The sequence below is a fragment of the Trichechus manatus genome, unplaced genomic scaffold, assembly GCF_000243295.1.
Source record: "Trichechus manatus latirostris isolate Lorelei unplaced genomic scaffold, TriManLat1.0 scaffold00139, whole genome shotgun sequence".
Taxonomy (NCBI): Eukaryota; Metazoa; Chordata; class Mammalia; order Sirenia; family Trichechidae; genus Trichechus; species Trichechus manatus.
Window position 1 is genome coordinate 5,574,489 of NW_004444075.1, and position 24,190 is coordinate 5,598,678.

At 37.7% G+C, this 24,190-nt stretch overlaps 1 protein-coding gene across 1 annotated transcript in view; it reads left to right on the top strand.

Moving 5' to 3' along the window:
• SLC7A11 (solute carrier family 7 member 11) overlaps nt 1-22,929 on the top strand; it is a 90,652-nt gene extending 67,723 nt beyond the window's left edge. The window contains exons 7-12 of the mRNA XM_004385491.2: nt 8,435-8,558; nt 10,778-10,881; nt 11,718-11,814; nt 13,328-13,477; nt 14,622-14,799; nt 21,252-22,929. Of these exons, the coding sequence (XP_004385548.1) occupies nt 8,435-8,558; nt 10,778-10,881; nt 11,718-11,814; nt 13,328-13,477; nt 14,622-14,799; nt 21,252-21,319 (721 nt within the window). The 3' untranslated portion in view covers nt 21,320-22,929. The remainder of the gene's footprint in view (nt 1-8,434; nt 8,559-10,777; nt 10,882-11,717; nt 11,815-13,327; nt 13,478-14,621; nt 14,800-21,251) is intronic.
• Nucleotides 22,930-24,190: the final 1,261 nt, after the last annotated feature.

Here is a 24,190-nt window from a genome sequence, read left to right on the forward strand (position 1 = left end):
GGTAATCTATTTAAAAAAAAAAAAAAAAAAAGCCTTGGAATAATAGAATCCTTCGTTCTACTACTGGTTAGCATAAAGCCAAGTTCTTTAAGAAAAAACCCACAACATTTCAATGACTTTAAACAATCAAAAGTTTACTTTTGAAATTATGCAACAGTCTATTGTCGGTGACCCAGACTCCTTCCATAGTGTGACTTTGCCACTGTATAGCTCTTCTGCAGCTAGATGTCAGTCAGGGAAAAAGGGTTGAGAAGGCAACCCACTTCTTACCCACCTTGCCCTTCAATTGACACATCTGTTCATATTCTGTAGGCAAGAACTTGGTCCCACTTAGCTACATAAGAGTTTCAGAAATGTGGCTTCTGTCTGGATAACTGCTTCTCAGAAACAATTTGTATTTTGGGAAGGGGAGTACAAATTTTTGAAGGGTAGCTTGTTGTCTCAGCCATAATTCTGAATATAGAAAACTCTGTTATAAAAATGGTTCTGTGAGATGTTGCTTTATCTTAGTGTATTTTAGAGCAAATCTTGGGGGAAAATAATAAAACTATAACAGGTATGTGACACGGTGGTTACGAGTTTGGCCGCTATCCAAAAGTTCGGCAATTCAAATCGAGTAGCCACTCCTTGGAAGCCCTATGGGGCAGTTCTACTCTGTCCTGTAGGGTCACTATGAATCAGAACCGACTCGATGGCACATAACAACAACACACTGAATAAACAATAAAACAAAATACAAGAATTGAGCTTTACTGTGAAATTTAATTAACGGCTGTTCAAAATATTTTGTCATCTTAGTTATTTAATTGCTAACAGTTTTTAAACCAATTTTGTGTACTAGAACTTGCCTACTCATATGTTTGTGTTTATCCATGATAAATATGAATAGCTGTAATATATCTGGAAGACACACTCTAAATCTTTAGAACATGAGAAAAAAATGATATGCAGACAATGCAAATTTTTTGAGCTTATATGAAATGCAAGCAAATGAAAATTTACTTCCAAGTTAGATTGTGTTGAATAATTTTATTTGGCCATGAATCTATTCTAACAATAGGATAAAAAATAAAGTACTTTAAGGGATAAAAATGTTTATACTTATGCTTCTGATTGCTTATTGCGCTATGTTTCTCTGTTGGAAGTTTTCGTTTTAGTTCATTTTTCTATGTGGTTTTGCTGTACGCTCCTCCTTCTTTTATGCATCCATGTCCATTTTTCCATGAGTCTCCTTCAGCCTTGCAGTCTTTTAATCTGTGTCTGTTCATTTCTTACATCTCCCTACAGGTCTGTCTGTCTCCTATTTTTGTATATGGAGTTCTTCATCGTGGACAATGGAGAATGGTGAGATTTAGATTAGACATCAGTGGTATAGACATTTTAAATGTCTCAGTGAGAACATCCATAGCCTTGCCATGGTACAGTAAGAAACAGAGGGCAGGTGTTCAATGCTTGAATTCAGCGGGACCACTGTGTACATTTATGTGACAATATGCTTGTCATGCCACTGTGTTCAGTGTTGGCCCAGAAAATGTCATTATGTTAGAATATGAACCATGGACCTTTAAGGATGTTCGTAAATATTTTTACTGAATGTGCTTTTCCTCTTGCTACATTTTTTTCCTTCAATGACAATCCGACTACTTGCTGTGCCTGCTCAAGTATGTTTCTTTTATAATGTTTTTAATAGCCTGATATTCATAGCGGGTAACTAGGGATATAATGATAGCACTGAAAGACAATGAGGCAAAATTGCTTTAAACAAACACACAAAGAAATTTGTATGATTCTAGTCATCTGCACTCTAATTGTTTCAAGTCTGGAAAACTATCTAGAAGACTTATTTGTAAATCAGTCCCTGCTAAACATTTCAGAAGTCATGTGGAAAGATAGGACAGTTACACGTCTAGCGGTCTCTGGAGAGTTTGATATGAGCAAGAGTCAGAGAAAGTATGTAACATTATACAGAAGAAAAATCATATGAGGAAAAAATGTAGATGAATTTTCTTAGAGACATTTTATGTATGCATATATACATATGGAGCCCTGGTTGCACAGTGGTTAAGAGCTTGGCTGCTAACCAAAGAGTCTGCAGTTCAAATCCACCAGCCACTCCTTGGAAACCCTATGGGGCAGTTCTACTCGGTCGCATAGGGTGGCTATGAGTCGGAATCACCTCGACGGCAGTGGGTTTTGGTATATGTCAGTATGTCTGCTATATATCACTGAAGTAAGGGGGTGGAATAAAATTATCTGTAAGAGTAATACAATAAACAGGGTAGTTCTAAAATAAATAAATGTATCCAAAAAAGAGAAGCAAAAGTCATTTCTGGTCACATCTACAAAAAATCTCTTAGGGTTTCTACAAGGTCACTATACAGAAAAGTGAAACAAATATGACTCCAAAATAAATACTTGGAATCAAAAGGTACTGAATGTAATAGTAAATACTTTTTTTCGAGGTGAATCACCACAGTGTTTCAATATACATGAATAAATAGTCCCCTGCCAACTAACAAAACAACAACAAAAATATCTTGGAATATGGCTGGTTTTCTTTTTGCTTTTCACATTTCATATATCTAGAAGTTTGCCATTTTGTTGCCCTTCTTAATTCCTTCTTTCTTCCTCCCTTTCTTTTTCTGAATGTATATGTTTTTGTTATTGTTAAGTGCCACTGAGTCAGGTCAGACTCACAGCGACCCTGTGTATAATAGAACAAAACGTTGCCCAGTACTGCATCATCACAATCATTGCTATGCCTGAGGCCATTGTTGCAGCCATGGTGTCAATCTGTCTCATTGAGGGTCTTCCTCTTTTTCACTGACCCTTTACTTTACCAAGCATGATGTCCTTCTCAAGGGATTGGTTCCTCCCGATAACATGTCCAAAGTATGTAAGATGAAGTCTGTCTTCCCTCCTAAGTGGTAGTCTGGGTGTACTTCTTCCAGGACAGATTTGTTCGTTCTTTTGGAAGTCCATGGTATATTCAATATTCTTCACCAACACCATAATTCAAGGGCATTAATTCTTCTTCAGTCTTCCTTATTCCTTTTCCTGCTTTTGCATGCCTATGAGGAGATTGAAAATACCATGGTTTGAGTCAGGCGCACCTTAGCCTTCAAAGTGACACCTTTGTTTTTTAAACAAATAAGTTTGTTAAAATAATAAAAATTTTTTAAATAGAAAATGTGAAGCATCAGATGTCTCCCTTAGAAGGTTCCAGAACATGCTAAGGTAGGCTTTAACAAAACTGACTCTCATCATGCCCAGTTCCATGAGACAAAGACAATTTTAAGTGCCTCAGGATCATCGAGTTCTGTGATCTCCATGTGTGATTCCAGCTCAGTAATAGGAGCCCGATTTTGGTTCACATACATCTCAGAAGATTTTTTTCAGGTTATAAGATAATCTTGGAATACCATGAATTCAAGTGGATTACAGAATTACACATGTGGTATGAATATCAGAAATCTCTCTACCTTTCAGTTTTCCTTGGTTTTCTAGAGAATCAAGCTAGGTTTAATCATTCTTTTTTCATAGCCAGGGTCACTTGCCAAAACGAAGCATTGGAAACATGTATTGGATATATGTCTATCATACAGTTAGAAAGCATATTCAGGAATTGCACCTTATGCTACATTATTTACAAGTTTATTTGTGATGGCTGTTAGGTGCATAGAAAAAGATCCTTGGCTTAAAATGTGTCACATTCTAATAATCAACCTTCTGATATTTATATCTGTCATGGATTGAATTATGTCCCCCAAAAAATGTGTGTATCAACTTGGCTGGGCCATGATTCCTGGTATTGTATGATTTTCCTATATGTTGTAAATCCTGCCTCTATGAAGTCAATGAGGGAGGATGGGTGGCAGTTGTGTTAGTGAGGCAGAACTCAGTCTCCAAGATTGGATTGTGTCCTGAGGCAATCTCTTGAGATAGAAAAGACAGAAGTGAGCAGAGAGACAGGGGGACCTCATACCACCAAGAAAGCAGTGCCGGGAGCAGAGTGTGCCCTTTGGTACTGCGGTTCCTGTGCGGAGAAGCTCCTAGTCCCAGGGAAGACTGATGAGAAGGCCAACAGAGAGAGAAAGCCTTCCCCTGGAGCTGACACCCTGAATTTGGACTTTCAGCCTACTTTACTGTGAAGAAACAAATTTCTCTTTGTTAAAGCCGTCCACTTATGGTATTTCTGTAGTAGCAGCAGTAGATGACTAAGACAATATCATTTTCATAAAATATGATACATGTTTGTAAGCATGTACAGATTCTAGGGGACTTGTACCTAGTGTTATAGAGATAGGCATGCAGCAGCTGTGATTTTCTGATAAGATTGTATCATGAATGTCAGACTTAGAGCTGGAAGATCAGGGTTCCAATTTCAGCCCTCCCACTTACTGCTTTTGTGACCTTGGGCATGTAGTTTAACCTCTTTGAGCCTTGGTTTCCTTGTTTGTCAAGTGGAGATATTATGTCTTATTTCAATGTTTTGTTGCGAATTTTGTTCGTTATTTATTCATACTTTACCTCATTCGACAAAGGATTGAAATGACATACATATTTGTTGAAGATAAAATGCAATATACTTGCCAGTGCTTTGTAGATTATGCAAATATAAGCCACTAGCCACCACTGTGGGACCAATTTGAATTCCTTGGGAGGGCTGTCTATTCGAAGGAAAGTGATTCTAAATACATGTCCCAGAGACTTCCATTTAATAATTTCAGATATAACAAATATTTATGCATGTATGACATAGAATGGCTATAGGTGCCAATTTAAAATAAGACTACAAGAAAGAAAGACTATTCAAGACCTTTTAGATTGAAGACCATTTGCTAACTAATACAAGTATCAGACTCTCACATGCTAGTCCTTGACATTAATTGAAAAGAAAGTATATATAATGATGAGAAGCTCTGAAGGATTAAGTAATTTTTTTCAATAAATTTGTGTTTTGTTAATCATAACAAATGTGCAAAGTTTTCAGAAACAGTAGAGCTCATATGTACGAGTCATTTTTATTTGGCTTGAAGACAGTACTTCCTGCTCTTTCGGTATGTGGACACCTCATAGTAACACAGAGGCTTTGAAATAACAGTCACGCATCGCTTCTTTCCTCCAATTCCTTTTATAATCTTGTGCCATATGCCTTGCTCTTGGGTTACTAACTGTGCTTATCTAGCCTCTGCATCTAACACCTGTTGCTCTGGCAGGGCCTAATAGCTTTTATCAGCTCACCCAGTGGCTCTTACACTTTAATGCTTGAAACTCGGGACTTAACCATGTGGTGCCAAGCCCATCTGAATAGGTCAGCTGCTCTCTGTAACTGATGGCTATTTATGCCAAGACAGCCACAAGACACTGGCCCTCCCTTTGCCAAGGAAATGGAACCTATGGACTAAAGCTAAAGGCTCTTCTGCCATGCCCCGTCCAATTCCCGATGTCTAATTTTGTCTTAATATAGAGAAATTACTGGTGTGTTGTGAATTGCAACAAAGTTAGACCCTCTCCCCTTTGTACTATTTTTTGAACTCCTTTGTGTGTTTTTCCCCCTAATATCTATGTAGTATAAAGGAGCCCTGGTGACTCAGTGGTTCGAACCCACCAGCTGCTCCCCAGGAGAAAGATGTGGCAGTCTGCTTCTGTAAAGATGTACCGCCTTGGAAACTCTATGGGGCAGTTCTACTCTGTCCTAATAGGGTTGCTTTGAGTCAAAATTGACTTGATAGCAATGGTTTGGATATTTGTCCTAAAGTTAAAATTGTTAACAATCTATTTCTGCATACCTGACAAGCATGCTTACCTTCCCTCCTTCTCTGAAATAAATTATCTAAAGAAATTTTTTAGATGAGCCCGTTTTCTTTTAAATTAAAAAAAAATCAATTATTTTCTAAACAATGAAACTATTTGAAAACTTTCAGTTGACATTATAGTTCATGTTACACAGATAAATGATCATGTAATAAATTTTCTCTCCTTTATAGTAGATGAAACTGCATTCTCAGTAAATAATGGAAAATGTAGGGTTGATAAGAACTTTCCAAAATGTATTATATTCAACAATATGATTTCCCTAAAATTAATAGCTGAGGTTTAGAAAGCTATATCAAGGGGAGACTACAGTTTCATGGTTCAATGCCCTGACCTCAACGTAGAACATATTTGGAGTTGAATTCTGGGGTTTCCATTTGCCAGTTTTGTATTCTTGAACAGTAATTTAAACTCTCTTGGACTCTGTTTCCTCGTATCTATAATGACGATGATAATACCTAGCTTACAGGATTTTTCCAAGGGTAAAATAAGGCACATATGTAAAGTGCCTGATAAAATGTTGGGTACACTGCAGTCACCAAGTCAATGGCAGTAGCTGCTGCTGTCGTTCTTGTTATTGATAAACCGAGAAAGGAGGAAAACTGACCTGGAAGTTTGGATTCTCCAGGATCCCTTCTGCTAAAATCAGGTTAGGGAAAATCACCCTCAGAAAGACCATAATATCCAGGCAGGGAACAGGCAGGGAGGACTGATGTAAAAGAACGGGACCAAGATACTGAATTCTATGCTGGGAGCCCAGTCCCCCACTTCGGACTTCTTTCCCTCTGCTATTTTGCCACTAATCATAAAGTGTGACAGTACTACCTGTCTTGGACAGGTTACTTCACTGAACTTAACAATAAAACACCTCAGTTTTCATTAATGGACACTTGGAACCTTTATATATCCTAATCCTCATCCTGCGCCTCTTCCTCTCTTTTTCTTTCTCTCTCTTCCATAAAAAGAATTTAGCACCTCATTTGGGGATATTATAAAAGCTGAAAGGATTAGAGTTTAAAATAATGCAGTGAGTGGTTGACAAGCTGCATGTATATACACTTTCTTGCTCTCTCTTTCTTATCCCATTGCATTTACATATAGCCTTTCAAAGAAACAGAATTCATCTTTCATTTGCTTAATGCCGTTCACTCCTTTGTATTTAATTGGTCCAGTGGTTTCCTTTACTTAAATTTAGCATTTATCAATCTCGCAACTAGCAATGCATGTTGTAGTATTAACAGAAAATTCCATGGGACCCTCCTCACACAGGGGAAGGGAAACATCTGCTACTTTCATATTATGATGCCAGGATTTAGAGGTCATTGTGTTTCCCTATCAAGACTTAAGGCTTTGGGGATCAGGAGAGTGTCAGGCTCCAAGCAGCATAAAGAATCACATTGCTGACTAGCTTGGTTTGCCTGTTCTCAACAGGGGATATTTCTTTCTGTATAATGAGCTGGGACTTGGTGTGCTAAACACACCCAGCTTGGGTAGTGAGGCAGGCTGTGCCTTTTTTTTTTCCCCTGGATCTGAACTGCATTTTTGTCTTGGAAGAAATTATACTGAGGTCTTCATTAGTGGTACCCAGCAGGGTTAAGGCTCCATGAGGGCTGATAAGCACTATGGCTAAAAAAAACCTTCAGCCTTTGTGCAGGGAGCTGAAGGTTTAAGTTGCCTGAACTGGAAAGAGTCTGAAGAGGTGATTATGTGAAACAAGTAATGTGTATCAGTAACATGGAATCAAATTATTAGGGTCAATAACTTCCTGGCTTTCCCAGTGCATTAAATGAAGACATAACATTGCATTTGTGCTGGGTACTTCTTGATGCCATGTAGTGTCAGCACTGTCCGGTCGTCTGTACTTCACAGCCTGTCACCTCTAATTTCATGAGATTATCTGCACTGTTGCTTTATTATGGACTCATGATCTTGAGCCTCTTTTGAACTTGCAGCAAGGCAGTGCAAACTCATTATTGTGAGCCCTTCTGTGCTTTTTGTGTTATATACAAAATTATTATGACCGTCATTTAGAAAGGTAGATATATTCTAGTCTCATGTTTCTAAAGATCTGCACTCATTTGCTGGTAAGAGGAGTCACTGAAGGGGAAAACACTGGATGTGAAAGACGTTTTGAGGACTTGTTAGAAGGAGTCAAGGCGTGGAGGTATTACATAGGACAGTGGTTCTCAAAGTGTTGTCCCCTGGCCAACAGCATTAGAATCTCAGCAAACTTGTCAGAAACGCAAATCCTGCTGAATCAGAACCCCTGAGATGGGGCTCAGCAATCTGTGTTTTAACGAGCCTTCCAGGTGATTCGGATTAAAACTAAAGTATGAGAAACACTGCTATAAAATTATTGAGATCAAAGATGGGATAGATCCATGTTTTTGGAATACAGCCATGGACAGGATGGAAGAGGTATCTGCTCCCATGGATCTTATTAAATTACAAAGGCATATGTGGTACTTAGCTCTGATGAAATGTTTATACATATACAACACAGCCTATAATTATCATAAATCGCATTAGGTTCATTTGCATTAGCCTGTCGTCTTCCTTGGTTTTGCAGAATGACTAATGAAAGATGACTAACAAGTGATTCCTTTGTACGTTTCAGAACCATCCCCCTTGCAATATGTATATCTATGGCCATCGTCACCACTGGCTATGTGCTAACGAACGTGGCCTACTTTACCACCGTTAGCGCCGAAGAGCTGCTGCTTTCAAATGCGGTGGCAGTGGTAAGTCCAAGTTGGGAAAATGCCAATTTGTATTTAGGTTAATGAGTAGATGCAATTGTATTGTAGTCCCTCCAGCAGAAAGTGTTTTGAAATTCAGTAATTTTTTCTTGACTTGAATGATAATGAATATTTAAAAAATTAGAACACATCTGGGCATATCCATTTAACTGATAACAGCTAAAATCCTATATGATTTCCCTGTATGGTTAATTCCATTTACAGCATTCCACATATACATGCTTGGAAATCTATCGAGGCCTGTTGAGTAGTAGGCATTATTAATCTTCCAACATGTCTCAAAGGAAAAATGGGCAATTACAAGACCTAAATGAATATATGCTTGTGTGTGCGTATGTGTGTACAAACTGCAGTTTATTCTGTACCCTTTCTGTTAGCAACCTTTTCAAATCTTAACTTAAAATCCTTTTTCCAAAGTAACATTTGGGAATTTCTAAGTTGACCATATATATTTGTCTTTCCTAATATACCCTTTTGAATACTAAAAACCAAAAAACCAAACTCGTTGCCATGGAGTCGATTCTGACTCATAGTGACCCTATAGGACAGAGTAGAACTGCCCCATAGACTGGTGACTTGAACTGCCAGCCTTTTGGGTAGTAACCATAGCTCTTAACCACTACGCCACTAAGGCTCCTCTGAATGCTACTCTTGGGATATTTATAAATTTGAAAAATACCGGGTTATTCAAAGTCAAAAAGGTGTCACTGTTGCAGCACTTCTCAGAATTCTAAAGGTGCTAACGTGCATTTTAACTCCCTAAGAGATGGATTTGCAGAATTTTGTAGAATTTTCAGTATTTATTTGACTTCAGGAGACTCTTTTCCTCCTAAAGGGGAGAAAACCTCTTTCCCCAAAGATTATGTTATGGGAACATTATTCTGTGAGATATACTTTTATTTTGTATGAAAACTTACCTAGTAAGAGAACGTTCGTTGTGACCTCATAACAATGAAGGGTAAAAAGTTCATTTCCCAACCCGGATGTCAGTTCCTTTAAAAATAGGCAGTATTACCTCATATCAGCAACATCTACAGGGAGCACATGATCCCATTTTGTGTGAACCTACGTGGGAGTTCACTGTATTAGAAGAGAGTTTGCTCACTGCTGGGAGTCTTACCAGACAATCAATCATCCAAACCTTACTGATGTCAGGTCAGTCATCTCATCTTAGTGGACAAAGGGCAGCGCTTCTTTTGTGCATAATGCAGTCCATTAATTGCATAGTAGCAAATGTGTCAAGGACAGCTATGGAATCCTACATACATTTTAGAAAAATACATCTGCCATGGAAATTTGCAATGTTGCACATACTATGACATAGTGGGAAATTTTATTTCTCTTTTTTATTTTCTGTGGTCCAATTTTCTTGGACTGGTATTAGTGTTCATGCCTTTTTATAGGAAACCACAGAATATATAGGCAGATAGTGGACAGAGAGGGAGGGACTCAATAAACAGAGATTTAGCTAGTATGATTTTTCTGGGGGAAAGTTTTCAGAGCTGCTCGTATATATGTTAGACCAAAAAAGCCAAACCCGTTGCTGTTGAGTTGACTCTGACTCATGGCGACCGACAGAGTAGAACTGCCCCATAGAGTTTCCAAGGAGCGTCTGGTGGATTTGAACTGCTGACCTTTTGGTTAGCAGCTGTAGAACTTAACCACTGCACCACCAGGGTTTCCATATATATGATAGAAGTGATTAACTTACCAATTATTTTCCCCTACCTTTCATATCTTAACAGTGGGTTTGGTGTATGAAACAAGTATATGTAATACTTCTCAATGTACACTTGTACTTCACTATAAAAATGCTGCCTTCTAGGCTAAAGAGAAGGTATTTTACAAAGGATTTCTGTCTCCAAAAGTATAATTTCTGAATAGAGCTATTTCTACCAACCAGAGGCAGAGAAGATACATGTGATAGTTGATAAAGATTCGGTTATTGGATCGTTGCTTTTGGGAAGTAGGGAGAAGGTGCTTGTTTAGACCTTTGTCCGCAGTTTTGCAGCAAGCAAGGTCATGGTCCTGCTTTTTACGATTGTCTGCAGAGTTGGTCTGACCCTAACCAAAGAGGGATTATAAAACACACACGTATCGCCAGGCTCATAGGAAACTATAGAGTAAGTTTGGCCTAAATTGTTTCATTTTATTTCACTTTCTGGCAAAACATTAATTTGCTTCGTTCTGTCTTTCACTAGACCTTTTCTGAGCGGCTACTGGGAAATTTCTCATTAGCAGTTCCGATCTTTGTTGCCCTCTCCTGCTTTGGCTCCATGAATGGCGGTGTGTTTGCTGTCTCCAGGTGAGTGAGTTCAAGTATTCCTAGAAAAATATTTCTGTTTTGGAGATTAGATGTGATAAGGATAACTTTAAAAAGAAAAGAGCCAGTGCTTCCAAAGCTCTTGTTTTTAAAGGGGCGTGCAAAATTGAAATCTTCCTCTGAATATCAAGAACATGTCTTATTCTGCCCATTAGAGGGCACTGCTTGTCTACTCATAGCCCATCCTGAAGCCGGGCATGTGGCATTTTTTTATAGTATGTCTACAGAGTCTAACAACAGCATTTTATTTCTGGTCATAAAATCTTTTGTTTCTCTAAAAGTGACCAAAAAAATAAATAAATAAGGTAAGATACGCCAGAAATCACCACTACATCATCTGTATTCTCTGTCTTGATTGATGCAAGAGTCCCTTTTGTCTTAATATGCCATGATTAAAACCTAATCGATAAACATGAATGTTATATATTCTTGTGCGCATGCATGCATGTGTACATATGTGCATAGGTACGTATGTGTGTGTATGCATATATATTTGATAGATACTCACATAGATACAATACTAGGAATCTAGAAATTAATTCACCATCAACTATTTGTATGTAGGGAGTGCTGTACTGAGACATTGCTATTGTTTTTCCTCAAAAGATAACATAATGTTTTGGCAGATTTTGTAAAATTCTAAGTCAGATTTCTCATGGTGTTCTCTACCTTATCTGAAAAGTTCAACATAAGTAATCGTCTAAGAAATATCAAACTACGTGGTATGAATATGATGTGAGTTTTCTCTTGATGTCTGGATTTTCCCTTTGAAAAGATCAATTGTACGGTCAACTCCACCCATATTTTTCTTCCACCAGGTTATTCTTTGTTGCATCTCGAGAGGGTCACCTTCCAGAACTCCTCTCCATGATTCACGTCCGCAAGCACACTCCTCTGCCAGCTGTTATTGTTTTGGTAATACATATTAACAAGTATATCTAGATATAAGCTCTAACAGTAGGTTAGCAATGGGGAATTTAAATCAGACTTTAAACAGAGCTGTACTTTCTCATTTATTGCCAAACAGGCTTTATGCATAGCGCAGTGAAGATGGTGGAGGCAGGATATTTTCCATCCCTTCCTTCCCCTTTACTCAGTGTTTCTGATGCATATTTGATGCTTTGGGCAATAACTGCATTACTTCTCTTACACTTTTGTAGGGATTTGTATAGTCTGAGGAACATGATTAGCTTGGCTCCTGTCATTGACATAGACCCACAGAGAAAAGGATGTACAATAATAAGTCCCAATTTTACTTATTGAAAGTAGAGCTAAAAGCTTCAGTCCAAAAACACCCAAATGCCTCATCATAGGTTCCTTATGATGAAATGCACAAAAAAAATTACACAAAGAATCAATGAAATCCGAGACAGTGCAGTGATTCCGTGATTAAAAGTGAGACATTTGAGAGCATCCCTAAAAGGAAGAAATAACAGCACAAAACTTAAATTTGAGTTGTAGAATTCTTTATGCAGGGAGAACTATTTGTGAAATGTGGCATTCAAAAGACAGTATAAGGCGTAAAAGCCCTCAAATACCCATTGGCAAAGTTATATTCATTTCTAAGCACAATTTTGTAACATTTTTTCTCAACTGGAATCTGCTGTCAGGAACACCATAGAATGCCTTGAACATTTTTTTTTTTTTATGCATGTAATTTGCTGCAAAATGTTTTCTTGAGATTTCTTTTTCAAAGTACGTGTACTCTCTGTGCGGAATCTGGAAGTTAACGTCACTTGTGGGAACAGAATGTATTATTCGGTGAAGAGGGTTTTCATTTTCAGCCTCTGCTATCAGTCACGCCGTCCTTGGCATGTGCACCTGCAGAGACTTGCCGTGCTGCGCTCTCTCTGTGCATTGTTCGCTTCGGCACTCTTGAGGGTCACACACGACACGCGTGTGGGGAGTATAAGTGTGGAGGGAGCAAAGGTCAACATTTTGCATCCGGGGGCAAACAGAGTCACCTAGAAGGGCCTGTGTTTCTCGTCTGTGTGTAACCAAGAACATTTGCAGAGCTTTCTGAGACCCTTCCAGTCGGGTGCACTTTTAATCTTTATTATTAGTGATCGACTAATCATCTCAGTTTCTGGGTCTTTAAATTTTCGGTCATTGAGTCTTGTGTCTTTCTCTCTTTGAAAACACCTCTTCTCTTAAATACGAAGGAATCTAAAACCAAAACACCCATAAAAATTCCATTTGGATTTGAGGTAATGGTGATGGTACGTTCATACTGTTACTGCTTTGTAAAAGGATCATAAGAGCAGAAAGTAGAAAGGAGGTTAGTCGAATCTAGGGTTTTAGTTCTTTGGTATAAATTATCATTTGAAAAAAGATAATAGTACATGCAGTGTTGCTGGTGTTTATTATCACCTATGTTCTCGTGTTCTCTTAGTTCACTGAACTTGGATTTTTTTTCCCCTTCCTGCAGCACCCTTTGACGATGGTAATGCTCTTCTCGGGGGACCTGTACAGTCTTTTGAATTTCCTCAGTTTTGCCAGGTGGCTTTTTATTGGGCTGGCAGTTGCTGGGCTGATTTATCTGCGATACAAACGCCCAGATATGCACCGTCCTTTCAAGGTAACCTCAGTAATCTTGATGGGTTTACATAAATCTTTCTCTTAGTCCCTATGCCTCCCTTTGTCATTACCTGATGATGTGAAGGTTGGGCAGGGGGTAGCATCCTCTGGAATAAAACGTTTAACTCTTACAGGTGGTACCTTCACATGGGATTTATTTTAGCTTGGAAAAAATAGTTTATCTCTTTTTTTATGTAATGTGCTAAACTTTGTATGTGACATTTTTGAAAACAGATGGTATTAAAGGATGTTTGTTATGTTGATTTTTCATGCATGTGTCCAATGGATTGATATGTTCAGAGAATGAGACCCTTCTATCTATCTTTATACTGAATAGTTGTGTACAGCCGTGCTCAAAAAAGCAAGAGGCAGATATGGAATTACCACTAATTAGAACTCTAAAAACGATGCTGCACTTACGTATTCTTAAATGTTATGACTTATTACATTGCTTAAGTTCTCCTTTTCTAATTAGACACTCTGAAAGGAATACAAATGTAAAATATACAGAGAAAGGGAAGATCTGTAAGTTTACAGTTCAGTAGGATGTCCATTTACCGTATCTAAGAATTTCCTTTTAGGAGGACTCAAGAATATGCTTCTCATCTCTTTCACCCTTGAATGTTTATGGGATTGGTTTGACCTCACCATTTATTCACTTTTAAGAAATAACACAGATAATGTTGTCAGAATTTGTTTCTAATTACATTCATTGCCTAATGCTGCCAGCATCTTTGTTAGCGGTTGAATGAGAGTTGGCCTATTTTATTTCTGTCAGTTCTTGTAGTAAATCTCCTACAGAAAATCAATAGGCACTAAAAGGCTTTAACGTGTAACAAGCAGCCAGTGCTCTTGACTCCACATTAAAGTGGATTCTAATCATAATAACCAAGGAGCCAATCTCTTAAAGTCAAAAACATAAATCATAATGGTACTTAACTAGTAAAAGAATTCAAACGAAACTTCTAAGGAAGCACCGTTTCTTAGAAACAACCTGAAGGAGTATTTTTAATGCATTCTCTGTGTTCCGTTAAAGAGAATTTGCTATCAAGGTAAGGTGGGAGGGTGCCCGTGATCTGGTCGCATGACTGAAGTGTATCACTTGATCACACGTTTGAAATGATTCTTTCTTTGCTGTTTTCCAGGTGCCACTGTTCATCCCAGCGTTGTTTTCCTTCACATGTCTCTTCATGGTGGCCCTTTCCCTTTATTCAGATCCTTTTAGTACAGGGATCGGCTTCATCATCACTCTGACTGGGGTCCCTGCATACTATCTCTTTATTATCTGGGACAAGAAACCCAAGTGGTTTAGAAGAATGTCAGGTAAGAATCTTTAAGCAGTTTTAGAACTTTTTGAGAGACTGTGTTCAGAAAACCCATACATAAGTACATACATAACATGCATATGTTAAAATTCAAAAACAATACAATTGGAACAATTGCTAGTTTGAATGCATTATTGCATTTTCATTGGAACTCAGAGAAGGAACAGAGGGAAGGATGTTTAGTGTACAACCAACCACTGAATCCCTTTCAGAATATTTAGTTTGTGCTGCTCAAGTAATTTCTTGGGAGACCAGCTTTTTTAGATATAATTTTATCAGCAGGTATGTAAATGACCTAATTGTGCTTTTGAATCTCTTACTAACCTAATTATTTCTTATTTTAGGTTGAATGACATTTAGGGATTGAATATCATAGGATATAACTTTAAGAGTGACATGAGATTTGGTGAGGAGTTGGGCAGATGCCTGTAAAGGTCTAAATACCATAATAATAACATTCCCCTAATGGGGATGGAAACCCTGGTGGCATAGTGGTTAAGTGCTATGGCTGCTAACTGAAAAGTTGGCAGTTTGAAACCACCAGGTGCCCCTTGGAAACTCTAAGAGGCAGTTCTACTCTGTCCTATAGGGTCGCTGTGAGTAGGAATCAACTTGATGGCAATGGGTTTGGTTTTTTGGTTAATGGGGAAGGTGAGTGACAGGAGAGTCATAATAGCAAGAATAATGAAGAGAAGAATAACAGCTCACCTTTATTGTGAGATTTCTATGTTTAGCAAATGTATGCCTTTATTTAATCCTTCTGAGATAGGAAAAAAAAAAAATCCCTATTTCATAGATTTTGAGTTGTAGCGTAGGAGAATTCATTTAACTTGCTCCAAGTCACACAGATAATAAGTGAAAGAGCTAGAATTCAAAGACAGGCAGTTTTGTATTCTTGAAAAACCACCCCGGAGGCAGTGAGGATGGATTAGAAAGAAGACGGAGGTTGAAGACAATGAATGTAGGTTGGTGGTTACTACAGTAATCCTGAGGAGAATTGAGGAGGGTCTGAACGCAGGCAGTATTAGCAGGGTCCTAGAGAAAGTGAAAGATATTGAAGAGTTAAAATCAACAGGACTTGGTGATCAGTTAAACTGAGGGAGGGAAACAAATAGGTAGGTAGGTGGGTAGGAAGGGATGTTTATGAACAACCTCTGTTAAAAGTCCTACCCTTTATCAGGTGCTGTGCTGAGTCCTTTACCCATTGCATTCAATCCTCATCAAGATCTGTGTGTGAGGTGGTATGATTCCCACACACAGATAATGAGTAACGAAACCAGGGCTCAAGAAGATGGAAGATTTATTTTTTAGCATACAGGTTGTAAACCATAGAGCTATAATTTGAACCCATGTCTGCTGGACATCAAGATCCATGCCCTTTTTAGATTGGGTACCTGGTAGAAGAGAAAGGTAAAAAGTATATCCAGAAGAGCAGAAATATTCTTGCTGTTAGTTTACAATATAAACTTTGTTCTTCTCCTTTGTTTTAATTTATCATAATTAATTTTAAATAGCCTAGCCAAGTAAAAAGTTCCGGGAGATTTCTGGTAAATTAGTTAATAAATAACTTAGTATTACTAAAAAAAAAAAAAAAAAAAAAGATGAAGAAAGAAAATACTTGGTTTGCATATTCAATCTCCAGTGGGTTACAAAAACTCATTTAAGAGCCAATCATTTAGAGTTTTGCTACTACTCTTTATTAGCTTTTGATTGGTATTTGTTTTCTTTAGAACTTATACTACTATTTATACCTGGATTTTATTTTCAAGCCAGCAATATTATTCCTCAAAGAAGAGTTAGCATACAGACTAGGTTCTTTACGGCCAATGCTGACATACTGATTGCTGAACAGATTATTTAATCTCTGTTTCTTATTAGATCACACTGATTTTCTATAGGATATTTTTAGTTTTTTTTTTTTTTTTCCATTATAGGCACTACAAATAAAGCCTTTGGTGGGGGGATAAAAGTCTTTTTAAACAATGTTTACCATCAGGATGGCTTTTCTTATTACCAAGGTTTAGGACAGGTTAGTGCTCATGATTGTGGGGTCTGTGTCCATCTCTGATCCTAGCTAGAGGCAGTTAAAGCCCCTGAGCACTATGGGAAACCAAGAGTCTTTAGGAAGAAAGAGTGGTTAGCCCTAGAGTTGGACTAGAATGGGAAGGGGCATGATGAGAGAGCGAATTCATTGTTCTACCACATTTAGTAGGTATTTTGTTCCTCCTGTTTGTGGTCAGCCAAAGCTGAAAGTTCTCTCCTTTCGCTCACATGTACGTGTTTTGTACCGTTTCGTCAGTGTATACCAACTAGCAGTGTTTATGCTTGATCTTATTTTGGTGTCTTTTCATGCTCATGTGATTTTAAAGGTTTTTTTTTTTTCGCTATTTTTCTATCTCTGATGGGTTCTGAACATCTACAAGTCCTCCAAGTTTTGCCTTAGCCATTTGTGAAACTAGCAGCGATGTAGTAGTCCCATAATGGTTATTTGGTTCTCAGAAACGCCATTAAGGCTTACCAGGGAGCATGGCAATTGTGCCTTTAAACTGCAATCATTGTAACTGTTTATCTTTATAGCTGCCTTGCAAGTGAGTAGCAAAAAGCAACAGTCCTCCATAATTTTGTTTGATTTTCCTCTTAGGCAGCATTCTTGTAGTAAAATAAAGAAAATTCATAATATTTATTTCTGCAATAGCAAGTACTTTCCTCGCCTTTGGCCAAAACAAAACGCTCACACACAGACACACAAACAACAGTGACCCCCATGGAGTCCTGAACTACCCTCTGCCCCCACCCTCGACTACCTCTTTGTTGTTAGAAAGAAACTCAGTGTGAACTTGGAGGCCAAGAGAGCCTTTGCTTGGAGGAGTTTGCTCAATGATTTCACACCATATTGTTTTGTTTGGTAAAATTCTTTATACTTTATATTATCATTTATTTTTACCTTAAGATATATGAGCAGATTAGCCCTTTAAAAATGATAATCTATCAAAATATATCTTACCTAAAGTGCTTTCATGAAGAAGGAGACTTTCCCAGACAAGAGATGGTGTAAGGCTGCTTAGTACCAATACCCAGGAATTTTCTGAACCGGGAGTCTGAGATTTTCAGAGATTTGATGAATTTCTGTGGCCACAGGATGCCAGTATTGAACCACGTTTTGTGTGATAGCATTGCTTGGTTGAAAAGAAAATGTGGTCCCTTAAGGGAATACTTAGACACATAGAAAAAAAATTTTTTTTTCTGCCATCTGTGACAGAGTGGTTAATTCTCCTGGTTATTTATTTATTTTTAGAAACACGAGCTTCTCTCATAAGGAAAAAGGGGAAGCTGCCCCAGTGATAGATTTAAATACACAGAGGTAGCAAAACCCAGCAAACTCCAGCCTGGGCTCGCATTCTACTTGGCTGTCTCTGTTTACTGGCTGAACACGGTCACAGCTGAGAGTGGAAGGGTTGGCTGGAGGTTGGTCCGTCTTGCTCAGGGAGAAATAGGGAGGCGAGTCTTATTGAAACAAAATCTTTGTTTATAAAAAACAATACTGGACAACACCAGCAGAATGACTGTAATCCATTTTTGTGGACAGTGATTTTGCTGCCTTCATTTATGATATGTCGCTGACAACTGGCTAATGCATGTGATAGACTTTTCACAAAGCCTACATTTTTAATTAATTAAGTGTGCCTACATTTTTTTTGGTACCCAAACTATCTTCATTGTAAGGACAGCACGAGATTATGCAAGTAAAAAGGTTTTCAATTCTTTGAAAAAATACGATTCTTATTATGTCTTCCTGGGTGGCCTGGCTTTGTGCTAATACTTCATAAACTTCTTCAGTTTCAGCTACAGTTCCTACCCTTGTTATCAAGTGTGGTTGGGTAAGCCCGACTTTGCAAGGTCAGTTGTTGTTTCAATTTATTTCAAGAACAACTACTGAACAGTACTGAGAAAAAAACAAACCAAACCTATTGCTGTTGAGTCGATTCCAACTCATAGCGACCCTACAGGACAGAGTAGAACTTCCCCATAGGGTTTCCAAGGAGTGCCTGGTGGATTTGAACTGCCAACCTTTTGATTAGCCGCCATAACTCTTAACCACTACGTCACTAAGGTTTCCGAACAGCACTGAAGGTAAAGCTAAAAAATACCAATATTGCTGTTTGTCTTGTAGCTTACACCAAATGTAAGCTACAAGACTCATCAGCTCAAATTAATCTATCTAAAGAAATAGTATCATGGAGTTGATTGTCCCCAAAGTCAGAAGCCTTATGTGAGCACGCGTGTAGACATGGCATGCATACTCTGCAGTTTTCGCAGGCAAGCAGGAAGCTTATTTGGCTCTGTTGAGTACCTTTGTCTGACTCCACTGCTCTAGATATCCTAGAATAAAAAGTTGATGTGGCTCCAATAATTACTTAGTGCCAAAATCAGTCATCCAGCAGAAACCTCCATCGTGATGAGAATTATTCAAATCTGGAGTTCTCAAGAGAGAACATGAGAAAGCCACAGGAGAGACGGTCTACGGGGGATGAAACATGGAGAAAAAGGAAGGGCTGGGTGTGCAGAACCAGAAGAGAGGTTCCTTGACCATATTATGCTGCCAAATAGAGGGTCCAGATTGAGCTTTTAGGGAGGAAAATGACACTCTAGGAAAGCAAGGAGACCTAAGTTGCTCTCCATTTGTCTGGAACCCCGGCAGTGGGGTGAAATGGAGAACAAGATGTCTAGTAAGCAAAGATCTGGGAGTCCCAGAATAGAGAAAAGCACTTTTGGAAATGACATTAGTGTTAGGTGTGAAGTTGCAGACGTTGCCTAAGGAAAGCAGTCGTTGTGGAGATTAGTTCAGGAAGCTGAGGCAGGACCTCTCCAGGAAGGAAGTATTGGAGAGGACATCTCTTTAACCCCATTGCTTTGCATTCAATCATGGAAAATATTTAAGGCCACCTGTTTTTTCAGTTTACTATCAGGTAGCTAGGAAACCCTGGTGGCGTAGTGGTTAAGAGCTACGGCTGCTAATCAGAAGGGTGGCAGTTGGAATCCACCAGGTTCTTCTTGGAAACTGTATGAGGTAGTTCTACTCTGTCCTATAGGCTCACTATGAGTCGGAATTGACTCTGTGGTAGTGGGTTATCAGGTAGCTCTAGCTTCTTTGCCTGCAAAGCCACATCTCCCTTTCTCCCTTACTATTGATTGGTATTTAGTTTTACCTCCAAAGTTTATTTTTATGGGATGACCTTAGCAATTCCCTTTTCTCTAAACATGGGCTTCAATTGCTCTTGAGTGCTCCCTTGTGTTCCACTTCCATCTCAATATAAAGAGTGGGCTGTGACAAAATATAATTCTTTAAGGAACATTTATTTACATAGCGCTTACCATTTGCCAGCATTGTTCTGAGCCCTTTATAATTAATGTATGCTATAAAAACTAGTGTGCCGAGGAAAGCAACCTTGGGGAACCTTGCTTTAAAGGATGAAAAATACAAAATTTTAGGGGCATTGAATATTTCTTGGGATGGGCTGTTACAGATGACAAGTCATAAATGAGGAGAAAGATTTTTTGTCTGGGTGAGATACACCCTGAGTTTAAAACCATCATGACGACAAGCTCTAGGGTGCTCCAGGACCAGTGGAAGTGTGAAGAAGTTCTGTAGGGATTGACCATAAAGGTAAGAGTTAAACAAGAACTACCATACCTGGAAACCAGGATCACAGAAATTCTAGGATTGATGAGATAAAATGACATAAGAGTAATCTGGTCCAGTGGTTCCTACACTTTAGTGTGTATCAGAATCACGGATTCCTGGACCCCACGTTCAGGTTCTGATTCAGTATGTCTAAGATAAACCTGGGAAGTTGCATTTCTAATATCTCAGGTAATGCCAGTATCGTGGTTCTGGTGAGACCCTTTGAGAACCACTTTGAGAACCACTGATCTAGTCCTAGCCCCTCATTTTACAGACGAAGCAAATGAGGCCTTGGGAGATAAGAGGATTTGCTCAATAATACACCACACATTAGAGACTGGAAATAGTATTCCAATTCTGCTCTTGATTCTGCTGAGGAATTCATTGTGAGCTCTTAGGTGCAAAAACAATAAACCAACTTTAAATTGAATATAAAGTTTGTTTTTGAAAATTTATTTACATCTTGGCCCTATTGCCTCAAAATATGTTTAGCCTATTGGGTCATGAATAATAGCCCTTATTTGTATACAAAATATTAATATATTCTTGCTGAGAAGCCATCATGAGATGTTACAGGACTGATAAATAAGTTAATTGAGCATGATAGGATTCTGATAAAGTAAATAATTCTTGAACGTGTTCAATGAAATATGCGGTCGTGGAGTTTCGATATTTGACCCAAAATAATCCATATTTTGCTGTTTTTCTGCATTTCTCATTTCTGTGCATTTTAACTTCTCTTCTTTCTTTATTTATTTTTTTTGTAGACAGAATAACCAGAACATTACAAATCATACTGGAGGTTGTACCAGAAGAAGATTGTGATAAACTGTGAACTAATGCATTCCAATCCTGGGCAACATGGCCTTATTTCTGTCCAAGGGCTGAAATACAACTTGGATCTTTACATCATTTTCTGGAAATCCAGAGAATTTCAAACTTTGGTGATGGACAAAAGGAGTCAGTTCTTCCTATCTGTATCTTATAGAGTATTCAAACTGGTTTCTAAGAAATTTAGGTATAGCAATGTGTAGTTATAGAAAGCTGACATGCAATTGTACCACAAGTTCATATAATTCTTGAGAGTCTCTGATGCCAACTTGTTGGGGTTAGGGAAGATGACTAAGGGAATGGACGACCACTTTAATGATCATCTTATCATGGCTGAGAACCTTCAAATTGAAGACTGAGTTATGTTTTATATATATGGGTACTGTAAACATGATTTTACATACTGTAGATAGCTATACTGTGAAAAGTGTTTTCTGTTCTTCTGGGAGGAAAAAGCATAAGTCATCATTATGGCAAGGAAGAAAGAAATTTACTTTTCATTAGCGTTACAGTATTTCTGCTATATAAACACTCCTGTTTAGATATCGCTTATCTTTTTAACGGGTTATACTCTGAGCATTTTGAACAAAGGAGAGAGGGAAAAATTCCTGGTTCTCTTGAACACATTAAAGAAGTGCCTCCAGGGGCTCTTGTTTATGAGAGAAATCCAGGAAATGTGCTTAAATAAAAATCCTTGGAATTTATTATAATCTAATAAGTATATTACATGTTTTCATTAATTATCAGGAAGTCCATGGTTAGGTGCCATTTTGTTTCCATGTCAGTAAATTTGATTAGGAAAGGATATAACACTATGCCTTTTCCTAGAGCAATAGTCAGTTTGGTATTAAATCCTCTTCAGAAAAACTGCCTGTTTCACTAATAATTTATCACTTGATAAATATATCTAAATATGTACATTTTTTAATCTTTAAATTTCAATGTCAGCGTGAGAAAAATCACCAAGAAAGGACATGCCCAAAATATTATGTCCATCATGGTAATCATCTATGTTCACTGTTCGTAATTCTGATGTACATTTTTTAAATTTCATAACTTTTTACAGAGAGATGAATTTTGACAGTTTATATATTTCCTTTATACATTTTATATTCTGTTAAAACATCCTGTCAGAAAACAACTGTCCATATCAATTAGGAAAATGCATATATTTAGGTAAGAATTGAGAAAAAATGTCACAGCTAAATAAGATTTACAACTGAGGTTTCTAAAAACTTTCCACTTCCGTATCTAGGCTTTGTCAGTAATTTCCATACCTTCATTATCATTCAACTTGCAAAAGAGATAACTGGTAACAATTCATTGGAAGAAGAAGAAACAATGCATAAGTATGTGTCTTCAGACAGGTGTTTTTACATGAGGGTGAGAAAAATATTCTGAAATTTTCAAATGAAAGTAATAGAATGATGAAGTTTGTTAACTATTATTTATATACATGTCAGATTAAATGTCTAGTTATGGCCAGAGCCTGTTTCATCCTTTAATTTTGGTCCATTTGAAAATGAGGATTTTTGAAAGAATCTATTTATTAAGAATTTATTTATTTATTTTTTTAATTTTTGGTTTCGAATATCACTTGAAGGAGCCCTGGTGATGCACTGGTTAAGAAATTTACTGGTAACCGAAAGGTCATTGGTTTGCATCCACCAGCCGCTCCATGGGAGAAAGATGTGGCAGTCTGCTTCCATAAAGATTACAGCCTTGGAAACCCTATGGGGCAGTTCTACTCTGTCCTATAGGGTCGCTATGAATTGGAATCGACTTGACAGCAATGTTTTTTTGTTTTTTTAATCTCTTTGAATCTATCACTCTGCATGTTAACTAGACTACATATTATTCTTTCTACCATTCTCAAAAATGATTTTTGTTTTTTTTTAAATTTCAAATGCCATTGTAATGTCATTTTAACTAGCCAGAAATTCAGTCAGTACTATAAAAAGAAAATGATGGAGATTAGTTGTGCTTCAGCTTATTTTTAGGACACATCATGACAAGATACGGAGTTTTTGTAACCAGGGAATCAATGTTTATAATTTTGGTTCATAACGGTAGCATGAGCCCTAGTGGTGCCATGGTCAAGAACTCAGCAGCTAACCAAAAGATTAGCAGTTGGAATCTACCAGCCACTCCTTGGAAATGCTATGGGGTAGTTGCACTCTGTCCTATAGGGTCGCTAGTAACTGGAATTGACTGGACAGCAACGAGGTTTTTTTTTTTGGTTTAGAGCATAAACTCTCAGAAACTCTCCTGCACACTTTTATATATGTACATTTTTATAGTAACTCCATTTTTTCTTATACATTTAGGAAGATACATACTATATAGGATATATAATTGTTTTAGCATATAAAACAATTTTATATGCTATACCAGTGTACATACTCAAACGTTTATATACATGAGTTTATTATGCCACAAAAAGTAAATGTGGCCACTACAGTGTAACACAACTCATATATATTTTTTCAAACGTTCTGCTTTTTTAGGCACATAAGGTCTCAAGTATTTAGTTATGATTTAAACAGATCTATTCAAGACTTCCAAAGCTAAAATACAATTTTATAAAAGAAAAGATTGTCTTCCTAAATAATTATGAATATTTGCAGTAAATATTTGTCTCACAGTGCTATTTTGATACCATTTTTAAGTATTAGTTTATGTATTAGATTATTTTACTCAGTGGAAGAAAACTGGACAATTACAAATGGTGGTTTGGTCACCTGGAAGTGGATCCTGTTATTGTCTTCCTTTAAGTGATTAAAGATTTGTCCTGGAGAAAGACTCCACTTCGACATGTCAGTGTTAGGTGTGTGCATGCACACACATGTCTGTGTGCCTGCACCTGTACTTCTCC